This window comes from Lutjanus erythropterus, chromosome 23 (genome assembly GCF_056507025.1).
Source record: "Lutjanus erythropterus isolate fLutEry1 chromosome 23, fLutEry1.hap2, whole genome shotgun sequence".
Classification (NCBI taxonomy): domain Eukaryota; kingdom Metazoa; phylum Chordata; class Actinopteri; order Lutjaniformes; family Lutjanidae; genus Lutjanus; species Lutjanus erythropterus.
The window spans coordinates 535,104-554,861 of NC_139339.1; the positions used below are offsets into that span (position 1 = coordinate 535,104).

A 19,758-nucleotide genomic window follows, 5' to 3' on the forward strand; every position below is an offset into this window, starting at 1 on the left:
TCAGTCTGTCTCACACATGATCAATTAATCAGAGAGCAATTAATATATGATAGATCAGAACAATACAGTGTTTGACTGACAGGTTTGTGATTGATCAAGTTTTAATTAGTGTGTTTATCAGGTGTCTGTGGGAGGAGCCAGAGGTGACGTCATTGTGTGTCTTATATTTAAATTATTATCAAATAATCAGTTTTGATCCACACACACAGTCTGATGTCAGATCATAAAATAATTAAAGAAGTGAAGCTGAAAACATCAAATGTTGTAGAGCAGCTCTGATTAATTGATCATAAGATGATTAACTGACTATTGATTAAATAGTCAGTATTTAATTAATTGTTTAGAGTCATTAACAGTCTGGTAGTAATTAAATAATAAGTAACTGTAATCCCTCAGATACATTTGTAGTTAAAACGGTGCAGCGCTAAAGTCAAATATGTCCCTCCTCTCTTGCCGTACAGTAGTGCTGCTGTTGCGCATGCGCACTGACAGGCAGCAGCTTATCAACACGAGGAGGAAGAGAAGAAGAAGGAGAAGAAAGGAGGAATAAAGTGAATATAAAGGAATAAAACAGACAGAATAAAGAGGAGAGGAGACATGGAGCAGCACGAGCGGTGAGAAACACAATCAGCCGGGAAAATACCGGAAATAACCGGAAACTACTGGGACACAGCCGGCAGCTATCGGCTAACAGCTAACAGCTAACAACAGAGTTAAATCAGTCACACTGATGTAAAACTAATGATTATTTACATTAATATGTTGATCAGTTTCTTTATCATGTGATTAGTTGTTTGTTCAGAAAGATATTGATCAGTGCTCGATGAATATGATCAATAATCTGTCACAGTCACAGAGGCTGGATTTATCTTGATCCTGATATTAGAGAGTAAAAACATCAATGATACCAACAGATATGAGACAATATTCTTCATACAGAGATTGATATATAGAGTATAGAATATATATTAGGGCTGTCAAACGTTTAAACATTTTAATCGAGTTAATTACAGCTTAAAAATGAATGAATCGTAATTAATCGCAATTCAAATTATCCCCAAAATATGTCATATTTTTCTGTAAATTATTGTTAGAATGGAAAGAAATGACACAAGGCGGATATATACTGTACAGCAACATACTGTATTTGTTCATTACAACCATAAATCCACACTGGATGGCATTAATATTGTTCAAGAACATTATTTATTTCTTAGACAGTATTCTTTTTTTCTCTTCAAAATCAACAAGACTTTTTTTCTTTCTTTCTTTCTTTCTTTCTTTCTTTCTTTCAGTAACAGGACAGTATTTTTCCCCCTCTTCAAACTAGCACAACAGGGCCACTCTTTTTTTTCTTATCAAAAATTCAAAACCAGACATCAGGCTAAATCTACCTGCTTTGAGCTTCACCATATAAATCAAATGTTTCTTCTGCTGTGTCTGTGTGTGTGTCTGTCTGTCTGTGTGTCTGTCTGTCTGTCTGTCTGTGTGTGTGTGTGTGTCTGTGTGTGTGTGTGTGTGTGTCTGTGAGTGTGTGTGTGTGTGTCTGTCTGTCTGTGTGTCTGTCTGTCTGTGTGTGTGTGTGTGTGTGTGTCTGTCTGTCTGTCTGTCTGTCTGTCTGTCTGTGTGTGTGTGTGTGTCTGTGTGTGTGTGTGTGTGTGTGTCTGTGAGTGTGTGTGTGTGTGTGTGTGTGTGTCTGTGAGTGTGCGTGTGTGTGTGTGTGTGTGTCTGTGAGTGAGTGTGTGTGTGTGTGTGTCTGTCTGTGTGTGTGTGTGTGTGTGTGTGTGTGTGTGTGTGTGTTGGTCATTGGCCGGCGTTCAGTTAGTGTGGTCTGTCACAAGCTAGCTGTAGCTTTGGAACTGGAAGCCCCCAGATGTTTATGTTCGAGATGGTACTTTAGGCTAGAATAGTTCCGGTGGAACCGGAACTCCTTCCTGCAGTGAGTGTAAATTACTATCTGCTTATTTATTGTTCCATCTGTATTCTTTTTAAACTGAAATTCCCCATCCAGAGGGCCAACCTGCTCTTCCTCCATGTTTACATTCACCGCACGCATGCATCCGCTCTGCTCACTGCGCGTCACTGCACTTCTGAGTGGTATTATGGGATGTATGGGGCGGGTCATTCTGCACATGCGTCAAATGCGTGAAAATTTTTAACGGCACTAATTCTAAAAATTAATTATCGCCCGCTAATGCAATAATTTTGACAGCAGTAATATATATGTACATGTATCTGTGTACATATACATATTTATATACAGTATATATGTATATTTATACACACTCACTCATGTATTTTCTTGCTGTGCTGTAGAAACAGGCTCCACTGAAACATGTCAGTCTTCAGTCACACGGTGGAAAATGTTCATTAATAAACTTTATTAACAACAACCAACAGAACACTGTCACAGGCTGTTAGCATGTTAGCAGCTACATGCTAACACTAACACTTCCTGTTTGTGTTTCAGACCAAAAGACGACTCAGAGTGTCTCCATGACAACAGTGATGGGACCAACAACAACAATAACAACAACCGACACAAGGTGAGGTCGCCTGTCTGTCTGAACACCTGTCTGTCTGTCAACCTGTCTCTGTCCCTGTCTCTCTGTACAGACGGTGTGTCCTGCAGCAGGAGAACATTAACCTGTCTGTCTCTCTGTCCCTGTCTGTCTCTCTGTACAGACGGTGTGTCCTGCAGCAGGAGAACATTAACCTGTCTGTCTCTCTTTCCCTGTCTGTCTCTCTGTACAGACGGTGTGTCCTGCAGCAGGAGAACATTAACCTGTCTGTCTCTCTGTCCCTGTCTCTCTGTACAGACGGTGTGTCCTGCAGCAGGAGAACACCCTCTTCAGTATAACTACACGTTCTGGTTCAGCAGGAGAACCCCCAGTCGTCCTGCAAGTTCTCAGAGTTACGAACAGAACATCAGACAGATCGGCACCGTGGCCTCGGTACACACACACACACACACACACACACACACACACACACACACACACACACACACACACAGGTGTGCAGGTGTCTCAGTGTATTTCCTGGGCTCTCAGCTGTAAAACTGTGTGTGGGATCAGACTAAAGGCTGAAAACAGAATCACACTGATCAAAGTGTGTTCACTGATCTGTGGTCAGTGTTCACATCTGTCCATCAACACGCCCACTTTACCATATATGGTCACTGCAGAACAGCACAATGTTGATGTATAGTTATGAACCAGCTGATTGATTCATGGCAACAACTGAGAGACAACAACCTGTAGACTGTCTGCTGCAGGTAACCACAGTCTTCATACGTGAGCTGTCAAGTCAAATCAAGTCAAGTTAATTTTTTTTATAAAACACATTTAAAGCAACTGAGATGGACAAAAGTGTTGTACAACAGAAAAATGAATATAAGAAATGCAACATGGTAAAACAGGAAGAGCAGCAGAGATAACATAAAAATACCATCCCAAACACAAGTAGAAAAATAGAGGAACAGATAAAATATGAAACACATACAAACAAACAGAAAAATAAAAATCAGAGAACAAATCTAACGGCACTCAAGAGCCTGAGAGAACATGTGAGTCTTAAGTTTTGCTTTGAAAATATCAACAGAGGGGGAAAACTTTATTGAAAAGGGGGTAGGCTGTTCCAGAGTTTAGGGGCAGCTACTTTCCCCTTCAGTCTAGAACGCGGGACAGCTAGAAGCAGCTGGTCCGAGGATCTGAGCGATCTGGGGTTGGAAAGGGGGCAGAGGAGCTCGGACAAGTACTAGAGAACCTTAAACCTTAAATTATATTCTGTATTTTACTGGAAGCCAGTGGAGGGATGCTAGAACCAGTGTAATGCCGTCATATTTCCTGGTACCAGTCAGTAGTCTGGCGGTGGCGTTCTGCACCAGCTGTAGCTGAGCCAAAGAAGACTGGTTGATTCCTAAATAGAGGGAGTTACAGTAAACCAGTCGAGAAGAAATTAAGACATTTGTGACTATGATGGAGCTGGAAAAACAAAACTTCACAACAGAGTTTATCTGTTTGTCAGGTTTTAAGGTAGAATCGAAAATGAAACCAAGATTCCTGGCTTGAGGATGGAGGTTGGGAACCAGGGGTCTCAGGGGGTCAGCTATCCCCCTGGTGGAGCTGGGGGGACCAAGCAAGACCACTTCTGTCTTACTGTCATTAAACTGTAGGCTGTTTTTATCCTGTCCTGGTCTGACTCAGTTTGACCTGGTCTGACTCAGTTTGACCTGGTTTGACTCGGTTTGACTCGGTTTGACTCCGCCTGTCAGCCCAGCACTGCAGAGGTTTGCATTTCCATGACAACAGAGCTAATTGCTTAAAGGTGTGTCTTTAACTGAAGATGAGACTGAGGAGGGTAAACTGTTCATGTACACCTCTGAGATAAACACGCTGTTTCCTTACAATACAAAAAACCCTGATGTTTTCTTTTTTAAACACTTTTATTATGAAGCAGCTCAAACAGGAAGTGTTTTCAGTTGATGTTTCCATCAGCAGTAACTGAACTCGTCCATACGTCCATCTCAGTGCAGCTGGGTGAGATAAAAGTGGTCATGGAAATCAGGGCTGAAACGTTTCCTCAAGTAACTTATTACTAAAAATCCTCAAGGCTTCGTTTAAATCGTGACAATTGAACAGCTCACTGTGTTTCACATGTCGGGACGAGGTCCTGAAACAGACCCTGAGCTGAATTATTAAAGACCAGACTACTGATGAGTTCCAACGTTTAAAGTTTGATGTATTTTATAATCACACAGCTGCAGCATCTCTCCTCTGTGTGTCATCAGTTCTTTGGTCCAGAAAATATCAGAAAATGTTGATCAAAGCTCAAGATGTCGTCCTCAAATGTCTCGTTTTGTCCTCGAGTCAAAGATCATCAATATTCACATTTAAGAAACTGACATCAGAAGAATTAGACTTTTTTTTTTAATTAACTGACTCAGTTCAGTTAATCAATGAATTAATCCTGTCACAATCTTGTCAGCTGAAAAATGTCCAAACATTTGAAGGACAAGGACAGACATCCTATTTTTCATGTCTGTTGTGTTGATACTTGAGAAAACAACGTGATATTTAACTGACTAACCAAATAAATCTGTGCTTCTCTCTCTCTCTCCCTCTCTCTCTCTCTCTCTCTGTCTCCCCCCCCTCTCTCTCTCTCTCCCTCTCTCTCTCTCTCTCTCTCTCTCTCTCTCTCTCTCTCTCTCTCTCTCTCTGTCTGTCTGTCTCTCTCTCTCTGTCTCTCTCTCTCTCTCTCTCTCTCTCTCTCCGTCCCTCTCCCTCCCTCTCTCTCTCTCTCTCTCTCTCTCTCTCTCTCTCTCTCTCTCCCTCTCTCTCTCTCTCTCTGTGTCCAGGTAGAACAGTTCTGGAGGTTCTACAGTCACCTGGTGCGTCCAGGTGATCTCAGTGGACACAGTGACTTTCACCTGTTCAAGGAGGGAATCAAACCCATGTGGGAGGTAAAAAAAAAAAAACACACCTGAGTACTGATGAAGTATTACTGTAATAATGTCATAATAATAATAAGTAATAACTGTGTGACAATATTGTAATAATAGTGAAATTACTGTAATAATACAGTAATAGTACTGCAGTACTCCTGTAACAGCTGGGTATTTTATTGATTAATAATTTCTGTCACAGTTTTCTTTGACATGACAAACAAAACATCAGATCATTTAAACTGATATTGATATGAATCTTTCTGCATCTTATATTCTGTAGAATAAAGTTTTCACATCAGTAGAGAAACACAGAGGTACCTGTGTATCAGTGATCAGCTTCTATCAGCTGATAATATTGATCGACTGATCGATCAGTCAGGCTGTGATCAATAACTGAAACGGTGTGAAGAGTTTCAACTGTAAACTGACATTTAAATAACATTTAAAACCTGATCACTTCAACTAAATCAGCTGAGACGATTGCACCTGTCTGTATGTGTCTGTGTGTACCTGTCTGTGTGTCTGTACCTGTCTGTACCTGTCTGTCTGTGTGTCTGTGAACCTGTCTGTCTGTGAACCTGTCTGTACCTGTCTGTGTCTGTGTCTGTAGGACGAGTGTAACCGCAGTGGGGGGAAGTGGATCATCCGTCTGCGTAAAGGTTTAGCCAGCAGGTTCTGGGAGAACATCATACTGGCCATGTTGGGAGAACAGTTCATGGTGGGAGAGGAGATCTGTGGAGCCGTCGTGTCCATCCGCTTCCAGGTAACTACTGACACTGTAACTGACACTGTAACTGACACTGTAACTGACACTGTGTTCATCAGAGGACAGAGACCAGAGACACCATGTTCAAAATGATCAACTTTATTAGTTTTTGTTTGTTCTGTTGGGAACGAACAGAACGAACCAATGAGAGAGCAGCTCTAACCTTTCTCTGCCTGGAGACAACAACAAAACAAATCTGATTGGATAACTCTGATTAGCTGTTTTAGAATGAATGAATAATTAAATAATTAAATGAAATAAATCAAATATAATGTATATAAGCATAAAATTTGAAATTCAGATATGTTCGGCCTCTCTGAAGGTTCCTCTGATAAACTGTTTAGTTTCATACATGAGAACAAACTGTTCATGTGTGGTTCTATTTATTGATTGATTATTAATATGTGATGTGATCATCTTTTATTCTATGAAGAGATTAAAAAGTATAAACCAGGATTTGACCTGCAGGACATTTACACTGAAACATGATGCAGCAGTTCAGTCACTGTTTGATTCTGCAGCTGGATGTTCTCTCTGGGTTCTGCTCTGTTCTCTGCTCTGTTCTCTGACAGTCAGTGTGTCTGTTTCCTGTCTGACCCTACAGAGACACCGTAGTTTAAAGTCACCTGCAGACCTCTGCTGTTTAGATGTTAAATGTTTTTAAAAAGCACCAGAATGAGACTCTGAAATAACTGCAGCTTTATCATGTTTAAAATTATACGACTAATCAGTTATCAAAATAGTTGGTCATTGATTTAATGATTGATTAATAAGTGATTAATTGATTTGATTGATAATAGTACACCAGGTCTGTGTACAGACAGGAGACACGTTCTGAAAAATGAAACTGTTTCCTTTCATTTGTCTCCTTGAATAAAAAATCTTTGTTGATTCGTTTCCTCAAACATTTTTCTCTTCAGACTCGTTTAACAAACTTCTGCATCACATCTGTTCATCATGTGACATCACTGTCCAATAATATGTCTGTCTCTCTGTCTGTCTCTCTGTCTGTCTCTCTGTCTGTCTGTCTGTCTGCCTGTCTCTCTGTCTGTCTGTCTGTCTGCCTGTCTGTCTGTCTGTCTGCCTGTCTCTCTGTCAGGAGGACATCTTGTCGATATGGAACAGGACGTCCAACGATCAGATGACGACGTCCAGAATCAGAGACACTTTGAGACGAGTCCTGAATCTTCCAACCAACACGATCATGGAGTACAAGACCCACAACGACAGCCTCAGGTACTGTTACTGCAAATACTACTACAACTACTACAAGACCCACGACGACAGCCTCAGGTACTGTTACTGCAAATACTACTACAACTACTACAAGACCCACAACGACAGCCTCAGGTACTGTTACTGCAAATACTACTACAGATACTACAAGACCCACAACGACAGCCTCAGGTACTGTTACTGCAAATACTACTACAACTACTACAAGACCCACAACGACAGCCTCAGGTACTGTTACTGCAAATACTACTACAACTACTACAAGACCCACGACGACAGCCTCAGGTACTGTTACTGCAAATACTACTACAACTACTACAAGACCCACGACGACAGCCTCAGGTACTGTTACTGCAAATACTACTACAGATACTACAAGACCCACGACGACAGCCTCAGGTACCGTTACTGCAAATACTACTACAGATACTACAAGACCCACGACGACAGCCTCAGGTACCGTTACTGCAAATACTACTACAGATACTACAAGACCCACGACGACAGCCTCAGGTACCGTTACTGCAAATACTACTACAGATACTACAAGACCCACGACGACAGCCTCAGGTACCGTTACTGCAAATACTACTACAGATACTACAAGACCCACGACGACAGCCTCAGGTACCGTTACTGCAAATACTACTACAGATACTACAAGACCCACGACGACAGCCTCAGGTACCGTTACTGCAAATACGACTACAGATACTACAAGACCCACGACGACAGCCTCAGGTACCGTTACTGCAAATACTACTACAGATACTACAAGACCCACGACGACAGCCTCAGGTACCGTTACTGCAAATACTACTACAAATACTACAAGACCCACGACGACAGCCTCAGGTACCGTTACTGCAAATACTACTACAACTACTACAAGACCCACGACGACAGCCTCAGGTACCGTTACTGCAAATACTACTACAGATACTACAAGACCCACGACGACAGCCTCAGGTACCGTTACTGCAAATACTACTACAGATACTACAAGACCCACAACGACAGCCTCAGGTACTGTTACTGCAAATACTACAAATACCTCAAATACTACTACTGTTACTACTGTAAACCACCATCAGGTCTGCCAGTAATTTTTCCAGTAATCGATCAGTTGTTTGGTTCATAAAATATTGATCAGAGTCCCAGATGACGTCCTTAAATGTCTCGTTTTGTCCTCGAGTCAAAGATCATCAGTTTCCTGTCAGAGAGGAAAGAAAACAGAAAATATTCACATTTAAGAAACTGACATCAGAGAATTTAGACTTTTTATCAAATCATTGCTCTCTGGGGTGAATTTGAGTCGTATTTCACCTGCAGAACTTAACCTCTATCAGAACCCTTCATACTGTTAGAACCCCTCAGAACTGAAGAACCAGGTTTAAACATCAGGTCCAGATGTTCCAGATGTTCCAGATGTTCCTGATTGGTGATTTTTTCTTGTGTGTGTTTCAGAGACAACTCGAGCTTCAGAAACACTAAAATCTCCCTCTGAAGACAAGAAACATGTCAGCTGACTGTCCTCCTGTCCAATCAGGACGCAGATCACTGCTATGTCACTGGCCAGTGGAGGTGTGTGTGTGTGTGTGTGTGTGTGTGTGTGTGTGTGTGTGTGTTGACTGTGGACCAATAAACTGACTGAACTGAAGACGTTTCACTGTTTTCTTGTTTCTAACATTGACAGTATGAACCAGTATAAACCAGTTTAAACCAGTCCAAAGTTTGATCAGACAGGATTTTGTTCAGTGTTTTTGTTGTAAATAAAACTGAATCTTCTGTTCAGATTTTCTCTTTTCTGCGTCTCCAATCATCTTCAAGAAACAAAGTGTCAAACACATCAAATCAACTCATCAATAAATTCAGTTTTCAGATTAAAAGATCGTCCAACAAATATAATAAACAAAAAAAATAAATAAATATAATAAACTGTGTTTTTAAGTGATCAGAGGTGAAGCTGAAACCTTCAACACACCAATAACAGAGTTTATAACAGATCTTTAGATCTGTGACTGAAGGTCGGGTCGTATTGATCACATGTTTCATGGATTATGTTGAGTTTGAGCTGCATTATCAATATTATTATTAATTTTGTTGTCAGTTCAAACCCTCTCATGTATCGTCTGTCAGTGAAAACTCCTCCTGATTGGTCCACAGAGAAAAGATTGTTAATGAAAATGTCGGGCTGTGAAATCCACTAATGAAGGACGGGTTCAGGTTCAGGTTCAGGTTCAGGTTTGGGTCTTTTCAGGTTCAACTTTTCAGCTCTGATTAAAGTTCCAGTTTATAATATCTGTTCAGTACAGTGCAGACAGAGTGTGTGTGTGTGTGTGTGTGTGTGTGTGTGTGTGTGTGTGTGTGTGTGTGTGTGTGTGTGTGTGTGTTCTGGTTGTGGACTCGGGTCTCTTCTCACTGTGACTGCGTCGTCATCAGTGCGGCGCTCTGACCCAGCTGACACCGCCGTCCTCTGTCCAACCACACAGACCTGTTCCAGTTTGTTCCAGGTCGTTCCAGTTTGTTCCAGGTGGTTCCAGGTTGTTCCAGGCAGGTGAGCGCAGGTCTAATCCTGACTCTATTCTTGGCTGTGGACCAGCTGGGATCTGTGATCTCTGAGGATGGAACTAATCCAGATCAGGATTAACAGATCAGTCCTCCAGGCACCGATGGAACCGACAGAGAACACATCCTGGAGGAACACTGCAGAACCCTGCTGGATCACTGAGGAACACTTCAGTCTGCAGGTTCATCAGTAAGAGTCTGAATCAGTGACTCATTAAAACTGAAACTTCATCAAAATAAAGTTAATTTAAAAAATATATTTAAAAAAATGTGAAGCAACAAAAAGATTCACTGAAGGAAACAACAGATTGAATTAATAAAACGATCAACATCAATAAAGAAATAGAAATTTTCTCCAAATTATCCAAACAGTTATTTTTGATCAGAGATCTTTGCAGCCTTACAGCATCTTATAATATACAATAAATATATAAAACACAAAAACATTGAATTATTTATAAAGTATACATGAACAGTCACTTATATACAAACTGTAGAAACACATTTAAACAAAAGATATTTTTGTATAAATATAAATGTTCCACTCCAGAGACGATGTTTTATTATAAATGACATCATAATCCTCTGTAGGTGAGTCTCAGGGTCAAGTTTTGTTTTTATTGTTTTTCTGCAGCTTCACTCAGAATTATAAACAAGTTTTTTCAGATATTATCACCATCTTTGGGTAAAAGTATTAAAGTTCATCCTGTGTTCTGTTGTGTTTCATCCAGCAGCTGAAGGATCAAACTTTATTCATTAGAATCAGATGGATGTTCTTCACTGACGTCTTCTGTTTTTATTTTCTCTTTTTTATTTGACATGTTTGATTCTGAATCATTGAACCTCCTGAAGTTCTGAGTTGAATCTTGAAATGACTTTAAGTTCAGTTTATGTCCAAATAAAAACCTTTAATAAGTTATTTTTTAAAAACTCCTTTTCAAACACAGAACTGATGATGTAATGATGTATTAGATATGTATTATTATTAGGTACTTATTATTTCTTATTATTGATTAACTCATATGTTTTTAAAGTCCAGATCCTGAGAGTTAAATGACTTTAACTTCAAATATTTTCCAGAGATCAGATCAATAATGATTTACAGACAACAGAGACCTGATCAATATCTAATAATCACATCTGTCTGATAACAGCTGGATTATTAACTGTTTCTAGTATTAATATCTTCAGTCTCTCATCTGTGACATCAGAGGAGGTCAATGATGTCATCAGTCAGTCAGGACGTTCAGTTTGAGGAAATGACCTCAGAGAGATTCAACAGGAAACAAGGTCACACACACACACACACACACACACACACACACACACACACACACACACACACACACACACACACACACACTCATCCTCTCATTACAGACTCTAAACTGAAGCCAAACTTCCTCCTGAACTCTAAACAAGATTAAACTAAAGCTGCTCTCTCTCTCTCTCTCTCTCTCTCTCTCTCTCTCTCTCTCTCTCTCTCACTGTCTCTCTCTCTCTCTCTCTCTTTCTCTCTCTCTCTCCTCTCTCTCTCTCTCTCTCTTTCTCTCTCTCTCCTCTCTCTCTCTCTCTCTCTCTCTCTCTCTCTCTCCTCTCTCTCTCTCTCTCTCTCTCTCTCTATCTCCTCTCTCTCTCTCTCTCTCTCCTCTCTCTCTCTCTCTCTCTATCTCCTCTCTCTCTCTCTCCCTCTCTCCTCTCTCCTCTCTCTCTCTCTTTCTCCCTCTCTCTCTCTCTCTCTCTCTCTGACATCAGCACTTTCTGCAGCTCAGTGTTTCTTTGTTCATTTGAAGATTTTTTTCTTTATCATCTGAAATTGGGGAATTTATTTGGACCAATGATCATCTGAGACAAAGGTAAACACACTGTGTGTGTGTGTGTGTGTGTGTGTGTGTGTGTGTGTGTGTGTGATGGTTCTGATGCATTGACTCTAAGGTTCTTTAAAGATTGTTGAAAACAGTTTCTTCCTGCCGACATGTTTCAGTGTGTGATTGTGTCAGATTATTGATTTATATAGTTCTCTCTCTCTCTCTCTCTCTCTCTCTCTCTGTGTGTGTGTGTCTGATCATGTTAATATAAAATTAATTAAAGTCTCAGTAGTCACAGGTTTGATTGAAGATGATGATGGAGGTCGATGACTGATCTGATCACTGATCAGTCATGTTTGACATCACATGATTATTGATGAGGACAGGATAAAGTTTTATTGAATAAACTGATGAGACTCGAGGCGACAGAAAGAGGAAGAGAAGTTTGACCTGGTTTTAAATCAGCCAATCAGAGAGCTGCAGGTCTGACAAATTTAATTTACAGCTTTAAGGTTGTGTGTGTGTGTGTGTGTGTATATGATGGTTCTGATGCATTGACTCTCAGGTTCTTTAAAGATCATTGAAAACAGTTTCTTCCTGCCGACATGTTTCAGTGTGTGATTGTGTCAGATTATTGATTTATATACTTTGTGTGTGTGTGTTCATGTGACTCACACAAATTAATCAGTCTTTGAACTAGTTGGTGATTCATTTAATAATTGATTAACAACAGTTTAATCAGTTTAATTGTTGCATTGAAACATGTTGATCATTAATATTTATATGGATCCATCATTTACAGTCGATCAATATTAAGAATATGATAAACAGACGTTCACAGAATCAGAGAAATATAATAAATAATAAATAATAACATCCATATTCATAATAATATAACGTGTGTCCAGCTGAAGTTTTGTGTTTGATCAGTGATTGATGATTATTGGTTGTTTCATGGTCGTCATAACAACAGCTGAGGTGTCTTTAAATCAGGGGTGTCAGACTCATGTCAGTTGATGCGGCCTCATACAGGTGAGCAGGTCGGACCAGTAGAACCAGTTCTTCACTTCTTTATGTTTCCCTCTTGTTTGTTTTTATGTTTTTAATGTAAACATCAGATTATAAAAAATAAACTAATAAATAATAAACTGTGAGAAATGTAACAGAGACGTGTTTCATATCATCAGACATGAATGAGTGTAAATAACCTCTGGATGATGTCAGCACACAGCTGGATGATGATGTCACCAGGTGTGTAGCAGGTGTGCAGGTAGATCTGCAGGGTTCTCACTGTTCTATGCGTAGATCATCAAACAAGCTTTCTGTCAGAAAGCCACACACAACCTTCATGAGTGTGGTCACGATAACATCAGGCTGCTGCTGATTGGTCGCCTCTCTCCCTCTCAGCTTCTGTTAAGAGCGTTAGCATTGTTGCTATACTTAGCATTCTTAGCGCTCTTTAGCATTAGCTAATGGTGTCAGTCAGCATTAACATGTGAAGATTTAGAGGTCAGAGGTCACAGCAGTCAGCTGAGTTCAACCCTGACTGACCGACCAATCACAGAGGGAGAAGACAAAACGTTAAATGTTTAATATTTAATGCAAGAGGAAGTGAAATGATAAACTGAACTGCTGCTGTGAAAAGTTCAATTATATAATAATTATAATGTTTCAATGTTTGTTGACAGATGGAAAGATGTTGAATTTTTAAATGTTTGTCAAGAAGATGATGATAAACTGAACTGATGTATGTCAGTAATCTGGATATGATGTGGAATATTTATAGATTATAAAAGATTGGAGTGAGTCTAATGATTGATTGTTTTCACAAACCAATCACTTGAGAGGAACATCATTTTGAGTCATGTGTTGCCATGACAACATACTGTCTGTGGTTTTATCCTGACACTGTGTGTGTGTGTGTGTGTGTGTGTGTGTGTGTGTGTGTGAGGTGGTTGTGTTGCTTCAGTCAGTCATAGTGTGTAGATCAGGTGTGTGTTGTGTTTGTCCTTCATATCCTCTTGACAGCAGAGTTTGTCCACACTGTGAAAAGCTAACGTTAGCTAGTTAGCAGCTGTGAGTCTAAAACTTGAAGTCTCCCCCGTATTCCTCTGGTGGACATGAAGTTAGCTCCTAACTGCTAATTAGCTAATGCTAGCTCTGTTGCTGCAGAAACACGTCACACAAACAGGGATTTTTCTTTCTTTCACAGCCTGTCACTTGTTATCACTCCTCCTTGGTTGTGTTGTGCACCTCAACAACCCTTGACAACAGTGTGAACCCCGTCCTGTGTCACTGATTGATTGATAATTAGTTCCCCTGCTGTGCTGATTGGTTGGTTATCCTTTGTTTTGAGAAACTGCCATCACATGTCACAATGCCAGAAAGGAGAATGAACTGCGTGAAGGCGGCGGATTCAAAGGTCTGGATCAAGACTACTGGTGCGTTTAAATGAGGTTGTTCATTTAAAGGCCTCATGTTGTTTTCATGACATCATGAGCTGGTAGTTTTCTGTTAGCTCTGAGTTCATGACGTTCTGTACATGACTTCTGTGTCATAATTATTACATCTCTGTATCTGTGTGTGTGTGTGTGTGTGTGTGTGTGTGTGTGTGTGTGTGTATCAAACAACGGTTGCCATGGTGATGTCAGACTCCTGACTCAGAGTTCATTTTAGAGGAGGTGCATCTGTTAAACTTTTCCTTTTAGCTCAAACACAGTAACTCTAACATGATACCATAAAAACTGAACAACCTGTGAAATCTGTGACGACTGGAGACGTTTAGAAACGTTTCTGTTTCTGTTTCACTCCTGAAGTTAATCTGAGTTTGAAAAGGAGAAAATCCTGCGCTTGTTTTTGTCTCAGGAAGCCAAAAGTTTCTTAGTCTGTTTTCTTCCATAGTTTCATGTCTGTGACCAAAACACATTTTATTTCATTTAACAGATTCTGTGTGGAGTGAAAACTGTGGGACTGAGAGCGAGTTCAGAAGAGTTTTAGATGATTTTATGACTCGTCCTCTGGACTCTGACAGTTTGGTCCATATTCACTCGTTCCTTCTCTCTGCTGATTTTTTCTTTTACCTGGTTTCATGTGGAGCTGCAGCTCCTTCAGCACTCGCTCCTCATGTCCACACCTGATTTATTTCATTTACATTCATGTCTCCTGCAGCTCCGGCAGTTTGATGTGTGTGAAGATGCCTTCAGTGTCTGTTCAGACAGTTAGAACAACGACTGCACGTCAAGACACGAGAGTCGGGCTCTTTGATTGTATTTTAGCCTCAAATTAAAAATCAGAAGAGCTGAAAAGTGCATGGATTTTAAACTGTGTAAAAAGTCTGAAAACCATGTTATTAATCTTCAAAGAAAATATGTTGAATAAAAGATTTCAGTGTTGAATGAGTCAAAACATATGAAAGTGTTTGATGTTTGAATCAAGTTAATGGTATATTCTGAAAGTATTAATAAGTATTAATATTTAGATTTTTTTGTAAAGTGTGATTGTTATGATAGAAGTAATGTCCTAATATTAATATTTAATATAATATACAGATAAAGAGTCAGATATTTGTAGTGATGTCATCAGTTTGACCCAGGTGACCTTCATCTCTGTATAAACAGGTTTTAATGGTGGTGTGTTCAGGGTCCTGTCTGATTTGTTGTTAAAATTCTGTGATGGTTCTGATTTTTATTTATCATTTATTTAGGTTTTTTTGTTTCTGATCTCTTGCAGGTTTCCAGGATGCAGCTTCCCAGGTGGTTGCTAGGGGCGTGTCTGTGGTTGTTATGCATTACAGAGGTCTGGACAGCGACCTTTAAACTGGCTCTCATTGGTCCGTGGACATGTGATCCCATGTTCTCCCGGGCGATGCCGACGGCAGCAGCCAATCTGGCGTTGTCACGGTTACGGAGCGACAGCGGTCTGAGCAGAGGATACTGGTATGATGTCAAACTGCTGGACGAGGATTGCTCCGCCTCCAAAGGTCTGTTAACCAATCAGCTAATGAAGAAACATTTATTTACAGACAGGATTCTTTATTAAGACACTTAATAAAAGTAAAAGTAAATTTAAATATGTTTATTAAACTGCTCAAACATCTAAATGCTGGATGAAGATTGCTCCGCCTCCAAAGGCTCATTAACCAATCGAATCACCTACAGCAAACAAAAACAAACTTTTATAAATGAACTTTTCTCTTCTGGCTTCATTTCAGCTCTGACAGAACTCGGGGACATGGAGGGTTATGGCCACGCCTACATTGGACCCTTTAACCCCGCCCTCTGTCATGCTGCCTCCTTATTGGCTCAGCATTGGGAGGCGGGGCTTGCTTCTCCTGGCTGTCTGGATGCTGATTGGCCAAACCTGCCTCCGATCACACCGCCCAGCAAAGTCTTGTTCACCGTGCTCAGATTCTTCCGCTGGGCGCACGTCGGCGTCATCTCAGGTGAGGAGGAAGTGACATCATGGCATGGGGCGTGGTCTAACCTGAGACAGTGATGTCACTGTGGAGTGACAAATTAATATCATTTAATCACATGATGAAATTACTACAAAGAACAACTTATTATTATTATTATCTGTATTAATCTTTTGTCTGTCTGACCTTCCTCTTCCTCTTCCTGTTTGGTCATCAGCTCCATCGGACCTATGGGAGAGCACTGGACAGGAAGTGGCCTCAGCACTCAGAGCTCTGGGCCTGCCGATTGGTCCAGTGGTTACCATGGAAACAAGGAACAAGGGTGGAGCTCGGGAGGCGCTCAAAGTGATCAGAGAGGCGGACAAGGTCAAAGGTCAGAGCTGAAAGATGAACGATGATAATTGATGTAAAAACGAGGAGTATAATTATTACTATGATATTTATCAATAAAAATCAATAATAGAGATAAAATAATTTATATAAAAGATCAATAATTTAAAGTTTCTCCAGCAGTGAACACTTTTAGAAAACCTTTAACTTCCCGTCCTTTAACAGATTAATAACATTAATTATTTTTGTGTTTCAGTGGTGATCATGTGCATGAGCTCCGTCCTGATTGGTGGGGAGGATCAGAGAGAGCTCCTATTGGCTGCTCTGGACATGGGGATGGTTTCTGATGGTTATGTGTTCATCCCGTACGACGCCCTGCTGTACGCCATGCCGTACCAGGTAACCGATCACTTTAATAACAAACAAATCGATCAATACCTTCATCAAACTGTTCTTTTCATTCTCTGCTTCTCTGCTCTGCCCAATCAGGACACAGCATTCCCTCAGCTGACCAATAGCACGCATCTTCGTCACGCCTACAGCTCCGTTCTGACCGTTACCATGGAGTCCGACCAGAGTTTCTACGAAGCTTTTCGACAGGCGCAAATCAACCGAGAGATTCGCTCTGCTGTGTCTGCGACGGAGGTAAATACACAAAAAGTACTACACAACTATACATAAACTACTACACAACTACACATAAACTACTGCACACAGTGTCTCATTGTGGTTATGCTTTACTTTGTGTCAGTACTCATCCAGTTTAATTTACTGCAACACATCATTTTCCATAAAAATCATCACTATTTCAAACTTTACTGTATTTTATTTTAAATAAAATGTAAATATTGAGATAAATGTATATGAAACAACAGCCTAAAGATATTGATCTTATGTAAAGGCCATATTGTTTAGCCTTAATGTAAAACATTAAAATATAAAAAACAATATATGACATATAAAACATCAAAGTATAAAACAAATAATATATAAAACAATATATAATACATATAAAATATTTAATAAAACCTGATGCTATGTTTGTAATTTTGTCCTGAACTTTGTCTTCAGGTGTCTCCGGTCTTTGGGACCATCTTCAACATGGTGTACTTCGTTGCTAAGGCGGTGGAGGAGCGTCGTCAGGCAGGGGGCGGGACTTGGGTGACTGGTGATCAGCTCGTCCAATCAGACGGAGGTTTTGATTTCCAGGGTTTCAATCAGGTCAGAAACATGATAAACACTTTATATGTTACTGTATGCTGATGATGTTTTGGTTTATATTTGACGAGTCATGTTTTGGTTTATATTTGACGAGTCATGTTTCGGTTTATATTTGACGAGTCATGTTTTGGCAGTGTGACTCCTCCCAGTGAGATGAGATGAACCGACAGTCTGTCACGTCCCTCAGAAAGATTCATTTAGAGGAATCAGAAGTTCTAAATATTCTTTTCTGGACTTTTACTCTTCATCTTTTGTGTATTTGGTTCATTTCAGTCACTGAGGACGACATGCTGACAGCGGTCATGATAATAATAATAATAATAATAATAATAATAACAATAATAATAATAATAATAATAATAATAATAATTCTCTTGTCTCCTGTGTTTTTCTCAGGTGTTGTATGGAGGTAAAGAGGGGCGTGGCATGCAGGCCAGGTACGTGGTGTTGGACAGTGATGGTGACCGACTCGTGCCGACACACACACTCGCTCCGACACACACTGACGGGACGGTGGGAGGTCTGAGACCGCTGAGTCACTCCTTCCTCTTCCCTGGAGGAAAACCCCCCGCCTCCAGCTTCTGTTGGTTCACTCCAGAGGAGGCCTGCAGCGGAGGTGTGTTCACTGACCCACAGGGAGGGTGGGAACTTTGTCTAATGTAGATTCTGTTCTGCTGTATCTGTGATGGGCTGTTCAGGTGATGCTGGGAAAGTTCAGCACCTCCTCCTCCATCATGATCATTTTTATTTTGTTCTGATGTCGAACTTTATTTTCTGTGTTTATCTGCAGGTTTGGACACAGTGACAGTATTCTTTGTGTTGTTGGTGCTCTGTGCTCTGATTGGAGGGTTTTTCTACTGGATCAGGTGAACACACACACACACACACACACACACACACACACACACACACACACACACACAGTTTGGTCTGTGGTCTATTGGTCTATTTATTCATTAAATGTGACTTGATAATGAAAAATATTAACAATAATTAAATTAATAATAATGATGAAGGTGATAATCTGTGTGTACAGGAAGTACAAGAGAACAACAAACGTCACCAAACTCATCCTGACTCTGGACGACATCGTCTTCATCGACACGCAAGTCAGCAGGAAGGTCTGAAACTGTTTACTTCACTGAAGTACCCTTCAACAGTAGTACTCATACTGGGACCAGTACGAGTACTTATTCTTTATACTGGTACTCATACTGGTACAGACTTTGAAGTTTTTCTTGTGTTTGCAGAAACTGAATGACGAGTCGATCATGAGGAGTCTCCTGGAAATTAAAACTCCGTTCCGCTCGATCGCTCGAAGTTACATCCTGACAACACCTGAGAGCTCCAACATAGGAATACTAGAGGTACACCTGTCTGTCTGTTCACCTCAACCTGTCTGTCTGTCTGTCTGTCTGTCTGTCTGTTCACCTCAACCTGTCTGTCTGTTCACCTCAACCTGTCTGTCTGTCTGTCTGTCTGTTCACCTGAACCTGTCTGTCTGTCTGTCTGTCTGTTCACCTCAACCTGTCTGTCTGTTCACCTGAACCTGTCTGTCTGTCTGTCTGTTCACCTCAACCTGTCTGTCTGTCTGTCTGTCTGTTCACCTCAACCTGTCTGTCTGTCTGTCTGTCTGTTCACCTCAGCCTGTCTGTCTGTCTGTTCACCTCAACCTGTCTGTCTGTTCACCTGAACCTGTCTGTCTGTCTGTCTGTCTGTTCCTCTGTGCTGACTGTCTTGTTTCCAGGGCGACTGGGTTTGGCTGAAGAAGATTCCTGTTGGACAGACGATAACAGCTGTCAGTCCAAACACACAGACACTGTTCAGTCAGGTAGGAAACACAGTAGATACACAGTATCTATATGTATGTATGTATGTATGTATGGTCATATGTATGTATGTATGTATGTATGTATGTATGTATGTATATATGTATGTATGTATGTATGTATGTATATATTGTCGT

The 19,758-nt window shown here is 40.5% G+C and overlaps 2 protein-coding genes across 3 annotated transcripts in view; both read left to right on the top strand.

Moving 5' to 3' along the window:
• Window positions 1-478: 478 nt before the first annotated feature.
• Window positions 479-9,252, top strand: eif4e2rs1 (eukaryotic translation initiation factor 4E family member 2 related sequence 1). Its single transcript, XM_084712129.1, has 7 exons — window positions 479-614; window positions 2,471-2,546; window positions 2,820-2,954; window positions 5,360-5,464; window positions 6,060-6,212; window positions 7,315-7,451; window positions 8,919-9,252. The coding sequence occupies exons 1-7, from the start codon at window positions 598-600 to the stop codon at window positions 8,956-8,958; spliced, it is 663 nt and encodes a 220-aa protein (XP_084568255.1). The 5' UTR covers window positions 479-597; the 3' UTR covers window positions 8,959-9,252.
• Window positions 9,253-11,739: 2,487 nt separating this feature from the next.
• The window catches only part of LOC146305100 (retinal guanylyl cyclase 2-like), a 21,523-nt gene continuing 13,504 nt past the window's right edge, over window positions 11,740-19,758 (top strand). Inside the window, exons 1-12 of one of the 2 annotated variants that reach the window (XM_084711996.1) lie at window positions 11,740-11,875; window positions 15,557-15,806; window positions 16,038-16,268; window positions 16,459-16,614; window positions 16,828-16,970; window positions 17,061-17,216; window positions 17,643-17,792; window positions 18,189-18,408; window positions 18,583-18,658; window positions 18,829-18,913; window positions 19,043-19,159; window positions 19,540-19,623. In XM_084711996.1, coding sequence (XP_084568122.1) covers window positions 15,566-15,806; window positions 16,038-16,268; window positions 16,459-16,614; window positions 16,828-16,970; window positions 17,061-17,216; window positions 17,643-17,792; window positions 18,189-18,408; window positions 18,583-18,658; window positions 18,829-18,913; window positions 19,043-19,159; window positions 19,540-19,623 — 1,659 coding nt within the window. In that variant the 5' untranslated portion in view covers window positions 11,740-11,875; window positions 15,557-15,565. Of the gene's footprint in view, window positions 11,876-13,547; window positions 14,269-15,556; window positions 15,807-16,037; window positions 16,269-16,458; window positions 16,615-16,827; window positions 16,971-17,060; window positions 17,217-17,642; window positions 17,793-18,188; window positions 18,409-18,582; window positions 18,659-18,828; window positions 18,914-19,042; window positions 19,160-19,539; window positions 19,624-19,758 lie in introns of those variants that run through there. The other variant, XM_084711997.1, reaches the window with a different exon arrangement.